The 16,994-nt window shown below is 42.5% G+C and overlaps 1 protein-coding gene across 2 annotated transcripts in view; it reads left to right on the forward strand.

Annotated features, from left to right (window-relative positions):
• The window catches only part of LOC102015319 (thioredoxin), an 11,430-nt gene extending 422 nt beyond the window's left edge, over nt 1-11,008 (forward strand). The window contains exons 2-5 of one of the 2 annotated variants that reach the window (XM_005382739.2): nt 4,279-4,383; nt 4,782-4,841; nt 9,749-9,814; nt 10,797-11,008. In XM_005382739.2, coding sequence (XP_005382796.1) covers nt 4,279-4,383; nt 4,782-4,841; nt 9,749-9,814; nt 10,797-10,859 — 294 coding nt within the window. In that variant the 3' untranslated portion in view covers nt 10,860-11,008. The remainder of the gene's footprint in view (nt 1-4,278; nt 4,384-4,781; nt 4,842-9,748; nt 9,815-10,796) is intronic. The other variant, XM_005382740.2, reaches the window with a different exon arrangement.
• The last annotated feature ends 5,986 nt before the right edge of the window (nt 11,009-16,994 follow it).

Genomic DNA, 16,994 nt, shown 5'->3' on the forward strand with positions numbered 1-16,994 from the left:
CCCCAGGGGGCCGCGAGGAAGTGGGGCGACCCGGGCCGCGCCCGCCGACGGCTCTCTGCGCGGAGCGTGCTTCCGGCGGCGCTGGCTGCGGCGTGACTCAGTCCCCAAGGCTGGGCCCAGGCGCCTCTACAGCCTTTCCCTTTCGTGATTCATCAAGTCAGTAGGTTTCCTGGGAGCCAGGGTGCCCGCTGGGTGTAGCCGCGTGGGGTGGGTGCTCCCCAACAGAACCCAGCGCGTGATTCTGTCCTTTTAAAAATGCCCAAGGGAAAAAGTGTTCCCATATTGGAAACTTGCAGTGAGCCTCATAATACTCTCCAGATTGGGAAACACTGCCTGCTGTAGCCGCTTAGGAAATGTCTGTTAAAGGCGAGTCAGAAAGTGGGTTGGGGGGAGATGGATAGAAGGCCACTAGCAAGTGCGTACGGTGCAACACCCTCCACCCCTCCCGCAGGTCTTGAGCACCTGTTTGAAGCGGGACCTGGTGGCGCATGCCTGTAATCCCATCATTCAGGAGGCTGAGGCAGGAGGATCCCTGCAAGTTCGAGACCAGCCTGGGCTACAAAGTGAACTCAAGGCCAGCCTGAACTGCATAGCAAGACCCTGTCTCAAAAAGACAAGGGGAAAAAAAAAAAAAAAAAAAAAGAGCACCTGTTTGGTGCTGGATTGGCCTCAGAAACAAATAATGTTACAGTTTGTAGTGGTACAAGATCTTTTGTTACTTTATTATTCAATTTTTTTCTCATATATTGCCGTCATCTGCTATCTTGTTCTTGATCAGGTTTTCTGATTAGAGTCCTCATTTATTCATTTATTTTTGTCTTTTGGAGACAAGAGTCTCGCTATGGAGTTCAGGCTGGCCTTGAGCGCACCTTGTAGCCCAGGCTGGCCTGGAACTCACAAGGATCCTCCTGCCTCAGCCTCCAGGGTGCTGGGATTACAGGCACATTGGCCACCACTCCCGGCTAGAGTCCTCATTTAATTGTGTGACCTTTATATTACAAATAGCCATCGCATTTGTGGCAGGGAGATCCTTATTTTGTTCCATGTCCATTTTTTTTCAACACCTACTTTGTGTCTGGGGAAGATGAGGGTGGGGTTCTGTTCTTGAGTGTCACAAAACCACATCAGAGTAAGGCAGCTGGTGAGAGAGAACCCAGTAAAGCATCCAGAATACCTTCGAGTGGCAATTTGCCCAGAATGCATCCACTGCAAACAGGAAGTTGGTTGGTTCCTAGGGCACACTTCCCTGTCTGAGTTACAGTTATGACACCTTCCTTCTCCAGGAAGAAAGGTGTGCAGGGGTGATGGAAAATGCGTTATTCAAAACAGTACCACACCTTGGGCCCCAGAGGCCCTGGGGGGTATTCAGCTGATCTTGTGATCCAGAGTGATCAATCTGAAGTTAACTAATCTGGTTATTTGTATATGTTAGACATACTTAATTTTCATCCTGATGGTCTAAAGGTGGTGCCATTAGGCATCTAAAATAATTGTTTTTGAAGCACTGCATGGGGCTCTGAGATCTGTCCCAGACATGAGTGGAATAATGGCCTGAAAGAAGAAATCAACAGTTGACAGCTACAGTTACCCCACTTACTGAAGTACTACTCACGCCGCACTTGGCTAAGTAATAACTCATGGTTATTACCCTTGGGTTGGATGTGTTTAGGAAGTTTGCTGCTATTTTTTTGTTTTGTTTTGTCTTTTTGAGACAGGGTCTCACTATGTAGTTTGGGCTGGCCTTGAGCTCACTTTCCAGACCAGGCTGGTCTCAAACTCGCAAAGATCCTTCTGCCTCAGCCTCCCAAATGCTGGGATTAAGGTGTGGGCCGCCACGCCCGGCTGTTGCTCTTTTTATCCACCCTAGTTGTGCTTTGTTTACAGATTATTTGTTTGTAATAGGGGTATTTTATCAATTCTGATCCTTAGTTTCTGGGAGTTACATATTGAGATTGGCTTCTTGTTTTTCTTTTTTTGTTCTCCGAGTACTGGAGATTCAACACCGGGCCTTTGCACTGAGCTATGTCTCCCGCCCGCCCCCCTTTTTTAATTTGAGACAGGATCTTGTTCAGGTTGGGCTTGGCCTGGTGATCCTTCTGCCTCAGGCATGTGCAATCACGCTCGGCTGTGATTGGCGTCTTCTTAAGGTAACCTTGAATGATTTTCAAGCCAATATCTACAAATATTTTAGGCAAACCTAAGGAAGAGAATTTGTGTGTGAAATCTGCCCACACCTGGCTTTTACGCATACCGAGCCAAAAGTTATTGTTGCTTTCAGAATTTCAGGTAGTTTTGCTTAAATTTGATTCAGAACTGTTTTGAGGAAACCTTGAGGGTGTTTGAAATATTGTTCTTTCGCTAGTAGTGGTTGTTCATGCCTGTAATCGCAGCACTCTGGGAGGCTGAGGCAGGAGGATTGCTTTTGAAGCCAGTCTGGGCTACATAGTGAGTTCAAGGCCAGCTTGGATTACATAGCAAGCCCTGTCTCCAAAAACAAAGAAGAAAGAAAAAAAGAAAAAAAGAAACGCCTTTCCATCTTGTAAGTTAATCTGTTTAAGTTGTTGAGGGTCAGACATCTTCATAAAAAGAACATGTCAACCAGGCCAGACATTGTTACTCCCTGCTGTTTTTTCCATCTTACCTTAATTTTACAGTAGAGTATGGATGGATGATTAGACCTTCAAAACAGGAAAACTTTGAAATTCATCTGGAACAATCAGTAGTGGTTGGAAAAGTAACATCCATACTTCTAACTTGTTTTCTGCTGATCCCAACCCCACCCTGGCCCTCAACCCATATCTCCACACACAAAGGTGGGGTTGGTGGGCCTATATAACTGAAAATGTTATAGAAGTGTTCTCACCCTGGGCGTGGTGGTACATGCCTGTAATGCCAACACTCACAGGAGGCTGAGGCAGAAGCATCACCAGCCTGGGCTGCATGGGGAAACCCTATCTCCAAAAAACCAAAATTGCCAGGCATGGTGGCACACGCCTATATCCCAGCACTCAGGAGGCTGAGGCAGGAGGATTGTGGCAAGTTCGAGGCCAGCCTGGGCTACAAAATGAGCTCAAGGCCAGCCTGAACTACATATACCAAGACCCTGTCTCCAAAAAAAAAAGCTAAAAGGCACATCATACCATTTTTTTATCATTCTCGAGGATATGTACCACTTGTGAATGGTTCCCCCCCCAGAATATGAGGTAAAATTTAAAAAATCTAGAGAAATAAGTGTACTTTATGAAAACTCATATTAGTTTTTGGTTTTAGTGTGTTGCATGGTGTTTTATTTGCTTTCCTTTTACTGGACCAGGTCTAATATGGTTCTTAAATTCCAGAGTAAGGGGGAGTGTTAGGTTTTGTTTAAAGCAATTTGACCAACATTTTTCCCTGAAACAAAAACTGTAGACTTCAGACATAGATGTTTGTGTTTTTATCGTTGTGGTTCCTGTTTGGGTTTTGGTCACCACTTCATTGTGGTTAAAATGTGTCTCTTGTAACTTGACTATTAGGTCTACCATTGGTGAATAATTCAGGGTGTTTGGTGGTAAGGGATTTCTTGATATGTTCTGCTGAGAATTTCATTGAACGTGTATTCTGTATGCAAAATAGTATCTACAGAAAATTTCCTTCACAAAGCATTTACACTGTGGTTCATTCCGTAAACAGTGAGGGCAGTTTTGAGCCAAAGGACAAAAGTCAAAGGTGGGTTAGCGGTGCCATCTCAACCCTGCACTGTGCTTACATCAGTGTGATTGTCTGAGTATTAGAGGTCTGTTTTCTGAACTTCTTTTTCTCAGAGCAAGGGAGTGGATCAAATATTCCAAGTGTTTGGGGGAGGGGCAGGTAACATATTTCCCTTACTAAACGTATGTCTTTGTGACTTCAATTTCAGGGACCCCCATCAATTATAAGAATCCAGTGTCTACCATATACCTACATTTGATGTAGAAACATTTTCAATATAAATATCAATTTTTATTTTCCTTTCATTAGATCATAACTCAGGGAATTGATAAGATTTTATAAAATATTCATGAAGACGTGACTGTCCACACAATACACATATATCTTGTTTCATCTTATCAGGTATAACTACCAGTGGTGCCTAGGATTCCTTCAGACCTATTTGATTTGCTTTGTTTGGGGGTTTTTGGGTAAAAAGTAGGTTCTGTAAGGAGAACCTCTAGCTTGTGCTGTGTGTCATCTTATTGAGTCCCTAAGCTTTTAGAAATGATCTACTGTATTTAACACAAGGTTTTGTTCTGTCCGTTTTAGGAGGCCTTTCAGCAAGCCCTGGCTGCTGCAGGAGATAAACTGGTAGTAGTTGATTTCTCAGCCACGTGGTGTGGGCCTTGCAAAATGATCAAGCCTTTCTTTCATGTACGTATAACAGATTGTGTGATTTGGGGGGCGCTGGTCTCAAAGCTAAAAGGAAAAGATCATTTGGGGGGGTTTTGTTTTTGTTTTGTTAGATCATTGGTTGAAAATAATATATAATGGAGATGTGATACATGGAGCCCATTGAGGACAATTTTCAGAAGTTCATTTCTTTCATCTTAATTGGGTTTACCTTTTTTCAAGCTGAAATATGCCCAGTTTGAAATTCAGTGCTCATAGTCAATGTGCCAAAATACTTTGCACTAGGCAGAATTTGACTGAGAAAAGTGTATATTCCGTGTGCTTTTCTTGCCCCTAGTTTTCTATTGAGGAAGCTTGACTGTATTGATTGCCTTACCCGGTGCTAAATATTTTTGAATTTTGCATTTTAAATTTTCCAGTCCCTGTCTGAAAAATATTCCAACGTGTTGTTCCTTGAAGTAGATGTGGATGACTGTCAGGTATGTAGCTGAAAATTCAAGATACTCCTGATCCTTTCAAATTGAGCTTTGTGTCTGAATTGTACAGTGTTTTTCTCTCCTAAATACATCAGATAAAACTGGAACAGTAATCCTATCTATAAAGCATTCTGTTTCAGAAGAACAGATAATTGTGCCAATTACGGATTTAACCCTAGGTATCGGGAGCTGTGTACATCACATCCTAAAAAAAACAAGCATAAAAGTAGATGAGGTACAAGTGATAGAGGCCTCTGTAACTAGTCATTTCCATACCCGCCTAAACCGCTACGTCTACCATTTTGAAATGCTTAGTAAACAGAAATCACATTTGACTACAATAAATCCACAGATGGTATGACCAAATTGTGAGGCACTTTAAAGATTCTTTATGAACTTGTCATGGCACAGCGATGGGTATTTATAAGCCTATTCTAGTCTTGGTTGGTTTTAGTCAGTGGTGCCTCACAGACAGCTGGAATCCCCACATACTATGAGGCTGAGGCAGGAGGATTATAAGTTTTAGTCTTTTCTGGCCAATTTAGCCAGACCCTGTCTCAAAAAATTTTTCAAGCACGGATAGGGATATAGCTCAGTGGAAAGGCCCTGGGTTCTATCCTCAGTGCTATCAAAAAAAAAAAAAAGAAAAAAGGAAGAGAGGAAAGAAAAACCCATTTGCTTTAAACAGAAAGTACCTTAGAAAGCTGAGAATAATTGGCAGGAAATTCCAGGATGGTTTTATTTAACAAAATCCTGTCTTGCACTGGATATGTACAGTTCTGTGTGCTTTGCCAGTATTGACTCACTCAGTCCTTTGTCATCACCCCTGACTTAGAGGTGAGAAAACTTAAACAGAGATGGTTGTCCCTGGAGTCCCAGTGGTGACATGGCAGAGCGAGTGCTTAGCGTGAGGTAGCCCCACTCTGCTGCACTAACTCTTCCCCACTGCACTTCAGAGGATTCTGGCGTGCGGTGGACACAGAGCTGGTCCCGGCATGTGACCTCGCGTGTTACATAGCCCCCTGAACTGGGAGAGCTGCCCAGCATGCGGCATCTTGGGCCGCTTTCCAGATCAGTGAACATGTACGCGTAGGGTAGCGTGCTATGCAGCAAAGGTGCTCAACCTGGACTCCGCTCCTTTCTCTGCCTGCCCCATTAACCTCCCAGAGCTGCCAGTTGCTGAGTAAACATGGAATGCCCACCAACGGGGCTGCGGGCTCACTTAAAACTGGTACATGGCGGCCCGCTCTCAGCACGTGAGAGCCCCCCGGCACCAGATGCTGCTTGGCTCACTTCCTGACTGCGAGGAAGACACCTGCCTTGGTGCTGTCCTTTCTGGTCCATCCTTTCCTCCTACCCTGCTGGCTCCTGGTTAATCTTCACCTCGTGTGTTCTGCGTACCCTCTCCAGTTACCTCCTTGGTGCCCTAGGCGAGCTTTGTCTTTCTTTGCCCTCATGCTGTTCTTGGCCCCCCATTTTCCCATTGCATTTATGGTAGTGGAATGAGACAGATTCTAAACCCAGACCACTTGCTTTATTTCTAGTTCAGTGGAGGCTTGGTTAAGTCATTCATCTCTTCCATGCCTCAGTTTCATCCTCTGTAAAGTAGTTGCTAGTGTTGAGTGAGGTAACACGAAGTGATTAGAGCAATGCCTGCATGGAGTGAGTTCTCTGAAGTTAGGGTATTATTACGCAAGCTAAGCATTCCTAATCCAAAATCCAAAGTGCTCTGAAGTCAAAAACATTTTGAATGCTGAATTCATCCTTAGGGGTTAGCATTCAGGAGGCTGAGGCAGGAGGACCGCTTTGAGTTTGAGGCCAGCCTGAACTACATAGTGAGACCGTGTCTCAGAAAGACCAAAAAAAAGATTGAGCAGCATAGAGTGATCCCTAAATGTTGGAGCAGGAAGAAATTATCTTACAGGTATCATAGGTTCAAACAGACACTTAAAGGCCTACATGTATAAAAGTAACTCATAGGAAAGTGTGAGTACTGGGGAAATGATAGACTGAACATATTTCTTTGGCAGCCAACAGGGTATGATACTTTGTAAGTGAAAACAAGAGGCTAGGCATGGTGGTGCACCCCTGTAATCCCAGCACTCAGATGGCTGAGGCAGGAAGATCATTGCGAGTTCAAGGCCAGCCTGAGCTACAAAGTGAGCTCAAGGCCAGCCTGAACTGCATAGCGAGACCCTGGCTCAAAGAGAAAAAAAGAAAAGAAAAGAAGTAAATGAAAACAAGGAACAAAGTGATTTAGATTGGAATATTTTGTAACCTTTGGAAATGTCACACGTTTAGATTGTGAATAGGAGAGTCTAGAGTGAGTTAATACAAGTGGCAGGGGCCGGGGATTTTGCTCAGTGGGCAAGCATGAGGTCCTAAGCTCAATTCCAAGTACCAAAACAATAATTACACAGATGGCAAAAGCGTGCTTAAATTTATTTTGGCTCTGTGGAGTTTTAACCTAGAAATTAATAAAATTAAGTTATTTAACGTAAGGTAAATCTAGTCCTATTCTGTTTTCTAAGTAAAATCTGAGTTTGGGCAAAACTATGAAACTGCAGGGCTCTATAAAATATTTTAGTAGATGAGAATACTGTGTCCCTGGATATTTATTCAACTTTTTTTTTTTTTTTTTTTTTTTTGAGTCAGAGTCTTGCTATGCAGTTCAGGCTGGCCTTGAGTTCACTTTGTAGCCTAGGCTCTTCTCCTGTTCACAACAATCCTCCTGCCTCAGCCTCCTGGGTGCTGGTATTACAGGCATACACCACCACGCCCAGCCTAATTTTGTGGTTTTGTACCCAGAATATGTCAATCCCTAGAATAGAAAAGCCCAAGACCGGGCTTGGTGGTACACACCTCACTTGGGAGGCTGAGGCGCAGGAAGATTGCCCTAGGTTCAAGGCCAGCCTAGGTTGCATAACAAGGCCCTGTCTCAAAAAAACAAAAGTCCAGAAAAATAGAGCCAAGTCTGCTTATTGATATATTAACAATAAACCACTCAGGATTAAAATGTTGTAACACTACCTCATTCTTTATTTCCAGGTAATTCTAAAAGAAGTGTAAAGATGAAAAGCCTAGAAAACATTAGACGTGTGAGGAGGATGGGCACTGTACACACCCATCCTATGTCTTAGTACCGTCACACTTTTTTTCCCTTCGACTATTGAGGAAATGACCTGGGGAAGTTCAGGCGCAGAGCTGAAATCTGATGCAAAATCCCTAAAGCTTGTGCTTTTGTGAGTGGGGAAGGGTAGGGCTTACGGATTTGGTTACATAAAAATCTTCCTTTTTTTGTTGTTTTTGTTTTGTTTTTTTGTTTTTCTCCGGTACTGGGAATCGAACTCACAACCTTGCACTTGCCAGGCAGGCGCTGTGCCGCTGAGCTAAATCCCCAGCCCCAGTTACATAGAAGTCTTAAACCACGCAGCAAAAATCATAATTAAATATTGGTAAACTAATAAAAGTTACTTGGAAGAGAGTTGTGTAATATGTATCTAGAGATTTTAAAATAAGCATACGTTTTCAGCAGTTCTACTTCCAGGGTTCGTGGGGGTAATGAGCTTGTATATAGCAACATTTATATAATGTTTACACTGGTAAAAATCAAAACCGCTTACCCATTAAACAGTGGGTTGGCAAAATGACAACTGCTGTGGGAGAGTAAACGTGCACATGTTACTTTTTCATGGGCCACACATTCTTTATATGATACATGAGTTTATATGCTACATGAGTTTATATGTTACATGAGTGCTATGAGTCATAGCACATGAGTTTTATAAAGAAAAGTGTATGTAAATCATCTTGAGCCCAGAAATCCTGCTCTACAGTTTTTGCCCTAGGAATATGTCATAATTTACATACTGGCAAGCATGTACATATTGGAAATAACCTAGAAATCCCATGTGGGGGTTAAATTATGGTGTAGCATCCTGGCTCACCTGTCTCAGAACGTTAGCAACACTAGTCTGTGAGCTCCTTTTCCCCATTTTTATAATACACTTGCATTTTCTTGAAAATTAAAACAGTTGCACAAATGAAAGAATACTCATCTCTGGGTGAATGTAAGATGTCCCAAATCTGACAGCATGACTAAACTCTATCACTTATGTTGACTGTAACACTATATTTTCCTCTGATGAGGTTTAAGGAGTAGCACTTTGATTAAATGTCCTGCCTTTATACTTAGCATCTGTGAATCCATCTCACATAATAAAACTAGAAAATTTATGTGCAAGAAGCCAGAACTGCTATTCTAAGGAAGAGTGAAGATACAGTCCTAAATCCAGATAGCTGCAAAATGTATTGCTTCTTTAAAATAACAGCCAGAAGCCAGGCATGGTGGTGCACGCCTGTAGTCCCAGCACTCTGGAGACTGAGGCAGGAGGAGGATCGTTGCAAGTTCGAGACCAGCCTGGGCTACAAAGTGAGCTCAAGGCCAACCTGAACTGCATAACGAGACTGTCTCAAAAAGACAAAAAATAAATAACAACCAGGTGTGGTGGCACACACCTGTAATCCTAGCTGAAGCAGGGAGATTGCTGTGAATTGTCCAGTCTGGGCTGCAAGCCTACCTGAACTATACCGTGAGACCCTGTCTCAAAAAAAAAACCGTGAAACCATGAAGCAGCCAAGACCTGAATTACACAACGTAGTGAATCGCTGCATTGTAACTAATCCAGGTAGCATTCTGCCTGCTGGTTCCCCTTGAAGGAGGTGTAGACAGTACTAAGAGTATTTAATTGAGAATATAACCGGTCTGACCTCAGTGCTGCCGTTACATTCATTGTACTGGTTTTCTGTGCTGGTAAGTGACCTGTTGCGCAGGTCGGGGGTGTAACAGGAGCGAGGCTCTGGCCTTGGGCCGCTTGCATTAAGCGCAGTACCGCTGTTCTCTCCCCCAGGATGTTGCTGCTGAGTGTGAAGTCAAATGCATGCCGACCTTCCAGTTCTTTAAAAAGGGTGAGAAGGTACGTGCGCCTGGCCTTGGAAGCTCACTGGGCCAAAGGCGAGCTCGTGTTATATGTAAATGAAGAAACAGTTGAATTGCTCATCCCTTCACAATATCAAGCATGTTGCGATTTTCTGCCTTCAAGAAAAGTTTCAGCGGTTGTGCTGGGACCTGCACTCTAGGAGACTGAAACGGGAGGATCAAAAGTTCTAACCCAGCCTCGGCAACTTAGTGAGACCCTGTTTGAAAATACAAAAAGGACTGGAGATGTAGCTCAGTGCAGAGTCCCTGGGTTATATCCCAGAAATGAAAAAAAAAAAAAAAGAAAAAAAAATTGAATATATCATTTTTTTCTTGATTTAAGCACATAATGTGATACCTACTTGAAAACTGACCTTTCAACTGGGCATGATGGTGCCTGCCTGTAATCCCTGCTGAGGCAGGAGGTTTGCTGTGAGTTTGAGGCCAACCTTGAACTCAAGGTCAGCCTGAACTGCATAGTAAGATCCTTGGACGGGGAGGCAGGGAGCCAGGCGTGGTGGCACGTGCCCGTAATCCCAGCACTCCAGCACTCTGGAGGCTGAGGCAGGAGTTTCATTGCCCGTGCTCAAGGCCAGCCTGGGCTAGAAAGTGAGCTCAAGACCAGCCTGAACTGCATAGCAAGACCCTGTCTCAAAAAGACAAAAAAAGAAAAGAAAAAATTGATGTTTTTAGAACTAGACACTAAGTCCCTGTGATCGATGCTTCATGTTTAAGTATACAGGATTTCTTAAACTTGGATAGATCATTTAACATTGTGAGGAAGTATTTGTAGTAAAATTTTAAATTGTACTTGAGGCTATTGACTTTTCTCAAAGTTTTTTCAGTTTGTTTTCTAATGTGTGTTAATCTGGGAAGTTCATTTTAAATACAATTATGCTTTCCTCCCATTTCTGTGATCATATCTTTTAAAAAGGTGGTTCATTGCTGTATCTAATGCCTATGCAATATTCTCTTAACAGGTGAGTGAGTTCTCTGGCGCTAATAAGGAAAAGCTTGAAGCCACCATTAATGAATTAATCTAATTGTGTTTTCTGAAGAATGTAACCTGCTATCGGCTGTTTAAAACTTAATTTTTTTTATTTACAAAAAAAATATGAAGTATGGAAACTATATACCCAACTGCCATCTGATTATAAATGACAATAAAATATTAATTCTACCCTTTTTAAAACTGTCTGGTGTCTGAGTAGCTTTCAGAATAAATGAGAAAAGGCCATTTATTGTCATAATTATTTTTATGTATTCTTTAACGTTTTAGTAGCCTTGTGTCCATTGAATGTCATAAGATTTTTCAAAATTATTACTATCTTAATGTGTTCGTAGTGAAGTGTCTTGTTATCAGCAGTGTAGGTAAGAGTAGTATATTGAAAAAATTTTTAACCTTAATGAATTGAAAGATAATACAATACTGTCTTCTAGCAGGTAAATTCATTCTGTTTTTGTTTGTTTTGTTTTGTTTTGTTTTGTTTCTCCGGTACCAGGAACCGAACTCACGACCTTGCGCTTGCCAGGCAGGCGCTTTTGCCGCTGAGCTAAATCCCCAGCCCCGGTAAATTCATTCTGTAGGAATATAATCAGCAAGACCATCACTGATGTCTACTGATGGAATTGTTTAAGATTCCTGTGCTGAAGGTCACACCAACTGCCGATTTCCTTAATGATTACAGAATCCACTTGTGTCAGTTAGAAATTGTCCTTTTGCAAGAGGCTCGCCCCAAATATTACCATGGGGATTTTGACTATCATAGTCTAATAAAGCTGGTTAGAAGTTCCAACCTGAATGGTAAATGTGTGGAAAGAACCAGTTATTCAGATTGTTTCTTGCGTTCTAGATACAGCAAGTCTGCTTAAAGAAAGTGTTCAAGTTTAATGAAAATCGTAGAATCATATACTGAGCATCCTCAAGCTGTTAGTTTAATCTTTGTAACAGTCTTTGGTGTAGATGCTGTAATCTCCAGATACTAGTGAGGACACAGACAGAGGTCAAGAACCAGCGTCACGTTGAGCCAATGGGGAAGCCGGGATTTGAATGACAGATGCTTACCTGTGTTTCTACCTGGTCTAAAGTCAGGGTGATGAATTCAGACGTCTTATAACTACTGAGTGAATGCCTGTTAGGCACCAAGCACTGTGCCACTGGGGTATAACTGAATAAGGTCCCTTTTCCTCTTAGAGTTTGCATGCCAGTGGGGGAAGAGAAATTAGTGACTAACGGGCTGGTATATCCGCTGCAAAAAGAAGCGAAAGGCCAGGCACAGTAAGTGAGAATAATGAGACCTGCTTTGGGTCAGGTGGTTGTATGGTTCTGTGAGGTCACTGAGCTGAAACTTGGTAGATGAGAAGGACTCTGGGACTCGCTAGGAGCCAGGGAGTCGGCTTTCCAGGTGAGAACAGAAAGGGCAAAGGCAGCCTGCAGGTCCGGTCATCCGCGTCCTTTCCTATTCTAGAAGTGATGAGAAGCCATTGAAAGGAATTGCACGCTTTGATATTAGGAGCTCAATTTGGCAGCTACGGGAAGCCTGTTAGAATTTTAGTTACTGAGGACATAGGTTGATGGCGGTGATTACAGAGGCACTGGGAAAGTGGTAGAGATAGAACAAAGAATTGGGAGTCCATATCTCTAAGAATGTTAAGCTAGATGCTTCCAAGGTGTATGTTCAAATGAAGATGCTGTGCAGGCGACGGTACAAGAATAGAGCTAAAAAAAAAAAAAAAAAAAGAATAGAGCTCAAGGGGTAGGAGTGGACTGCGATAGGAATTGGGAGGACACTGTCACAGATGGCATTTAGGAATATGTGAGAACGTCTAGGAAGACAACCCAGGCTGGAGAGCATTCAGGACAGTCTGGTGAACTCCCAGTGTGCAGAGATCGAGTAGGGTAGGAACCACCAAAGGAGATTTATGAGTGGTCAGAGTGGAGGGCAGCCAAAACAGAGTTTATCCTGGCAGCACACAGCACAGCATTCCAGGAAAGAATCTTGAGGGGCCGGGGATATAGCCGCACAAGTGCCTCCCTGGCAAGGGGAAGGTCCTGAGTTTGATTCCCAGTACCAAAAAAAAAAGAGAATCTGTGAGTTACCAAAACACTGCTGACAGCCTAGGAAAGGTGAGGACCAGAACACAAAATGGGAGGTTGGTGACCATAACAAAAATTCGTATGGAGCTGGACGTGGTAGTGCATGCCTGTAATCCCAGCACTCGAGGTTGAGGCAGGAGGATTGTTGTGAGTTTGAGACCAGCTTGGGCTACAAAGTTAGCTCAAGGCCATCCTGAACTGAATAGGATGACCCTGTCTCAAAAAAAAAAAGAAAAAACAATTACATATATATTATTATTATAATATATATTCTATTATGTATTATTATTATATATATATTATGTAAAGGAGTTCATTAGATAGATAGTCTTACAGGATCTGAGGTGGGATAGACCACGTTGACTGCATACCAGAGAGCTGGAGGATCTAGTGTCTTCCCAACCCAAGAAGCTAAAGCCTTAGAACAAAAGGAATCCAGGATGCAGTGCCAACCTGTGACTGAAGGCCTGGAAGCCACCAAGTTCTGTTAAGCCTTGGTTGTGACCTTGTTTGTTACACAGCGCTATGTAACTGATACAAGGGCAGTGGTATTTGTTTGCCATCCATATAGGAGATGGACTTACGTACCTTGGAGCATTACAAGTGTGAGTCTGCATTGAAAGTCCAAAGAAGCGAGCATCTCATGTCCACAGCAGGTGGCAGTGCCAAAAAAGACACACACTCAAGCAGAGTGGAGCTTTCCAAATGGATACCAACTCCCTCCTCCTGCCTCTTTCATTCTGCCCAGGCTGCAAGCCTATTGGATGATGCTACCTACAATCAGGGTGGGTCTTCCCCACTCAATTTGCTGGCCTACATGCCAGTCAGCTGCTGACACACACCCACAGACACACCCAAAAGTAGTCAAATCAACGATCATAAATAATGGTCACAAAACATGACACCTATGGGCTGGGGATTTAGCTCAGTGGCACAGCGCCTGCCTGGCAAGTGCAAGGTCGTGAGTTTGACTCCTGGTAACAGAAGAAAAACAAAACATGACACCTGTTTTGGAGGTAAAGCTGCAGCATTATGTAATTACCAAGAGGCATTAATACATAGATGAAAAGTTGAGAATTCTCCAGAATGAACGGAGTGTGGTGGCACACTTGTAATCCTAGCACTCTGGGAAGCTGAGGCAGGAGGATCATTGCCTGAGTTCAAGAGAAGCCTGGGCTACAAAGTGAGCTCAAAGCCATCCTGAACAGTTTGGCGAGACCCTTTCTCAAAAAAAGGAAAAAAAAAAAAAAGAATTCTCCAGAATGATATATATCCCAATGAAATACGTGTAATATGTGTATTTGTTCAGTGAAAGAATGAGCCTTTGTAAAACCAACAAAAGCATGGTCAGGTCAGTATCCAAAGAAGTTCTGTAAGCCTTGGTTGTGACCTTGTTTGTTACACAGCGCTATGTAACTGATACAACGGCAGTGGTATTTGGTTGCCATCCATATAGGAGATGGACTTACAAACTTCAGAATGCAGTGAGGAATAGAGCAGAAGGAACAGTACGTAGGGTGAAAGAACATTTCCTTAACTGTTCCACTTTTTGTTCTTGGCCTAAAATGCAGTTTACTCTTGTATCAAAAAGTAGTGTCCTAAAAAAAAAAAAAAAAGTAGTGTCCTGTAATGGAGGAGAATCCATTCTCATGCTTTTCTTTGTGTTTCAGTTCTTGGTTGCTAGGAATCCACAGGCTGAAGTAATGTAATGTACTCACATCTGAGAAGCATGCTGCCATGTTACAAAAGAAAAAGCATACTCACAAATCTGTATAGAAATATACAGGCCTGGGTATAACAGGTGAAATTTGGTACTAATTATAATTCTTAACGTTGACAAGTACATGGACATTGAATACTAGAATTGAGTAGCTTTACTTTTTATAAAAAAAATTTAATAAGTTTTAACTAATGTTTTACAAGTATGACTGGGCGTGGTGGCACACACCTGTAATCCCAGCACTTGGGAGGCTGAGGCAGGAGGATCACTGCGAGTTCGAGACCAGCTGGGGCTACAAAGTGAGCTCAAGGCCAGCCTGAACTGCATAGCAAGACCCTGTCTCAAAAAAAAAAAAAAAATTAATATTTTACAAGTTAAAAACTTTCACATGAATTATATATATATATATGTATGTGTATGTATATGTATAAATGCCTATAATCCCAGCACTTGGAATCAGGATCACTGTGAATTCTTAATCCATTGCATCTATAAAATGAGTGTAAGTCAAAAATCATAATAAAAATAGGCAATGTGAACAGAAAGCTCAAGAGAGAACACAGCTGAAAAGAAAAAGATAGAAAAATTTCAAAAAAGGCTATTTTTGCCAGGTGTGGCAGTGCACACCTATACTCCCAGCACTTGGGAGGTTGAAGCTAGAGGATCACCAAGAGTTCGAGGCCAGTCTGGGCCACATAGTGAATTCAAGGCCAGCCTGCACTAGTGAGACCCTGTCTCAAAAAAAAAACAAGATATTTTGATACTGAGCATAACCCATGTCAAATTAGAAATATGGCATTACAAAGGATTAATGAAGATATAATTACAGTACTTAAAGAAAATAATGAAAAGGAACAAGATAGTCATTCTTATAAAATCCACAATTTGAACTTCAAATCAGATTAAAACCTTGAAACTTCATATTATTTGCTAAATGATCCTTTAGCTGCTGTTTAAAACATGGACATTGGAAAGAACTATTCAGATCACATGCATAATTCAGAAGCACAAAATGTAATTCTAGGATGCACCTTGCAAGATATCATACTCATGAAATCAGCAAACTGGGCAGAAAGAACAAACCCCCGGAGTGGTACAATGTTATGCTTGCTGGATGGTCACCCTGGAGGGCGACCCTGAACCTTTGGACAGTATGTGATTATTTCTAACAAAAGATAATTTTTTCAAATTCATAATGATTTTCCATTGGATAAACAAAATAAAAATTATAGTATGTAACGCCAAGTTTTCCTCCCAAAAGTGCCTTTTTATGCTGATATTTTGAGAAGTGGCACATTACGGCCCCTGAGGAGACTGGTTTTCCTAGGTGAGTCAGTTTCTGTACATGGTAGAGCGTTTACCTGTGAGCTGTCTTTCCCACACAGACCAATCAGTCCAGAGCCCACGGCCCCACATCAAACTCATGCTTGGGGTCTGATGTGCCAACTCCCAGTTGCGGACAAGGAGGGACACCGCTTAGCTCAGAGTCCACTGAAAGTGCTCAAACCGGCTAATCCTACACCTGCCTTGTCTGTTCCTCCCTGCAGAAACCACCGTAAATGTTTTGCTCATGTTTCCTCCTAAAGCCCTCTGCCTCTCGCTACCCTGGCACTTACCTGCCTGGCATGCCCCCTCTTCTTAGGAACTGTGAGTAACCAACTATCTTTTCAATGGTATAATCCTCCAATCTGTTGCCTTCACCACACCCAAATAATAAGTGTTTACTTTAAAATGTAGAAACAAAGCCTGGTATGGGGGTACACGCCTGTGATCCCAGCACTTGGGGGTCTGAGGCAGGAGGATCACTGACAGTTCAAACCCACACTGCAATACATAGTGAATTTAAGGTCAGCCTGGACTACATATCAAGACCCTGTCTCAAAAGAACAACAACAAAAAAACAAACCAACAAAAAACGAACTAACAAAAACAGAAACTGTATTGCTTTCATAATTTTTTTTTTTCTGTCTTTTTGAGACAGGGTCTCGCTATGCAGTTCAGGCTGGCCTTGAGCTCATTTTGTAGCCCAGGTTGGTCTCAAACTTGCAACAATCCTCCTCCTGCCTCAGCCTCCTGAGTGCTGGGATTACAGGCGTGCGCCACCACAACCAGCTAAATTTTTTTAAATGAGAGACCCAGAATAGCAAAAGCAATCCTGAGCAACAAAGACAAGAAAGGTAGCATCACAATCCCCAACCTGAAATTATACTACAAAGCTACTGTGATAAAATCAACACCATACTGACAAAAAAACAGACCTGAGAATCAATGGAACAGACTGGAAGATGCAGCCACAACCACAAACACACTCAGCCACCTTATTTTTGACAAAGGGGCCAAACAAGTTCATTGGAAGAAAGA

Source organism: Chinchilla lanigera, unplaced genomic scaffold (assembly GCF_000276665.1).
Source record: "Chinchilla lanigera isolate Chin_1 unplaced genomic scaffold, ChiLan1.0 scaffold00018, whole genome shotgun sequence".
In the NCBI taxonomy this organism is placed as follows: Eukaryota; Metazoa; Chordata; class Mammalia; order Rodentia; family Chinchillidae; genus Chinchilla; species Chinchilla lanigera.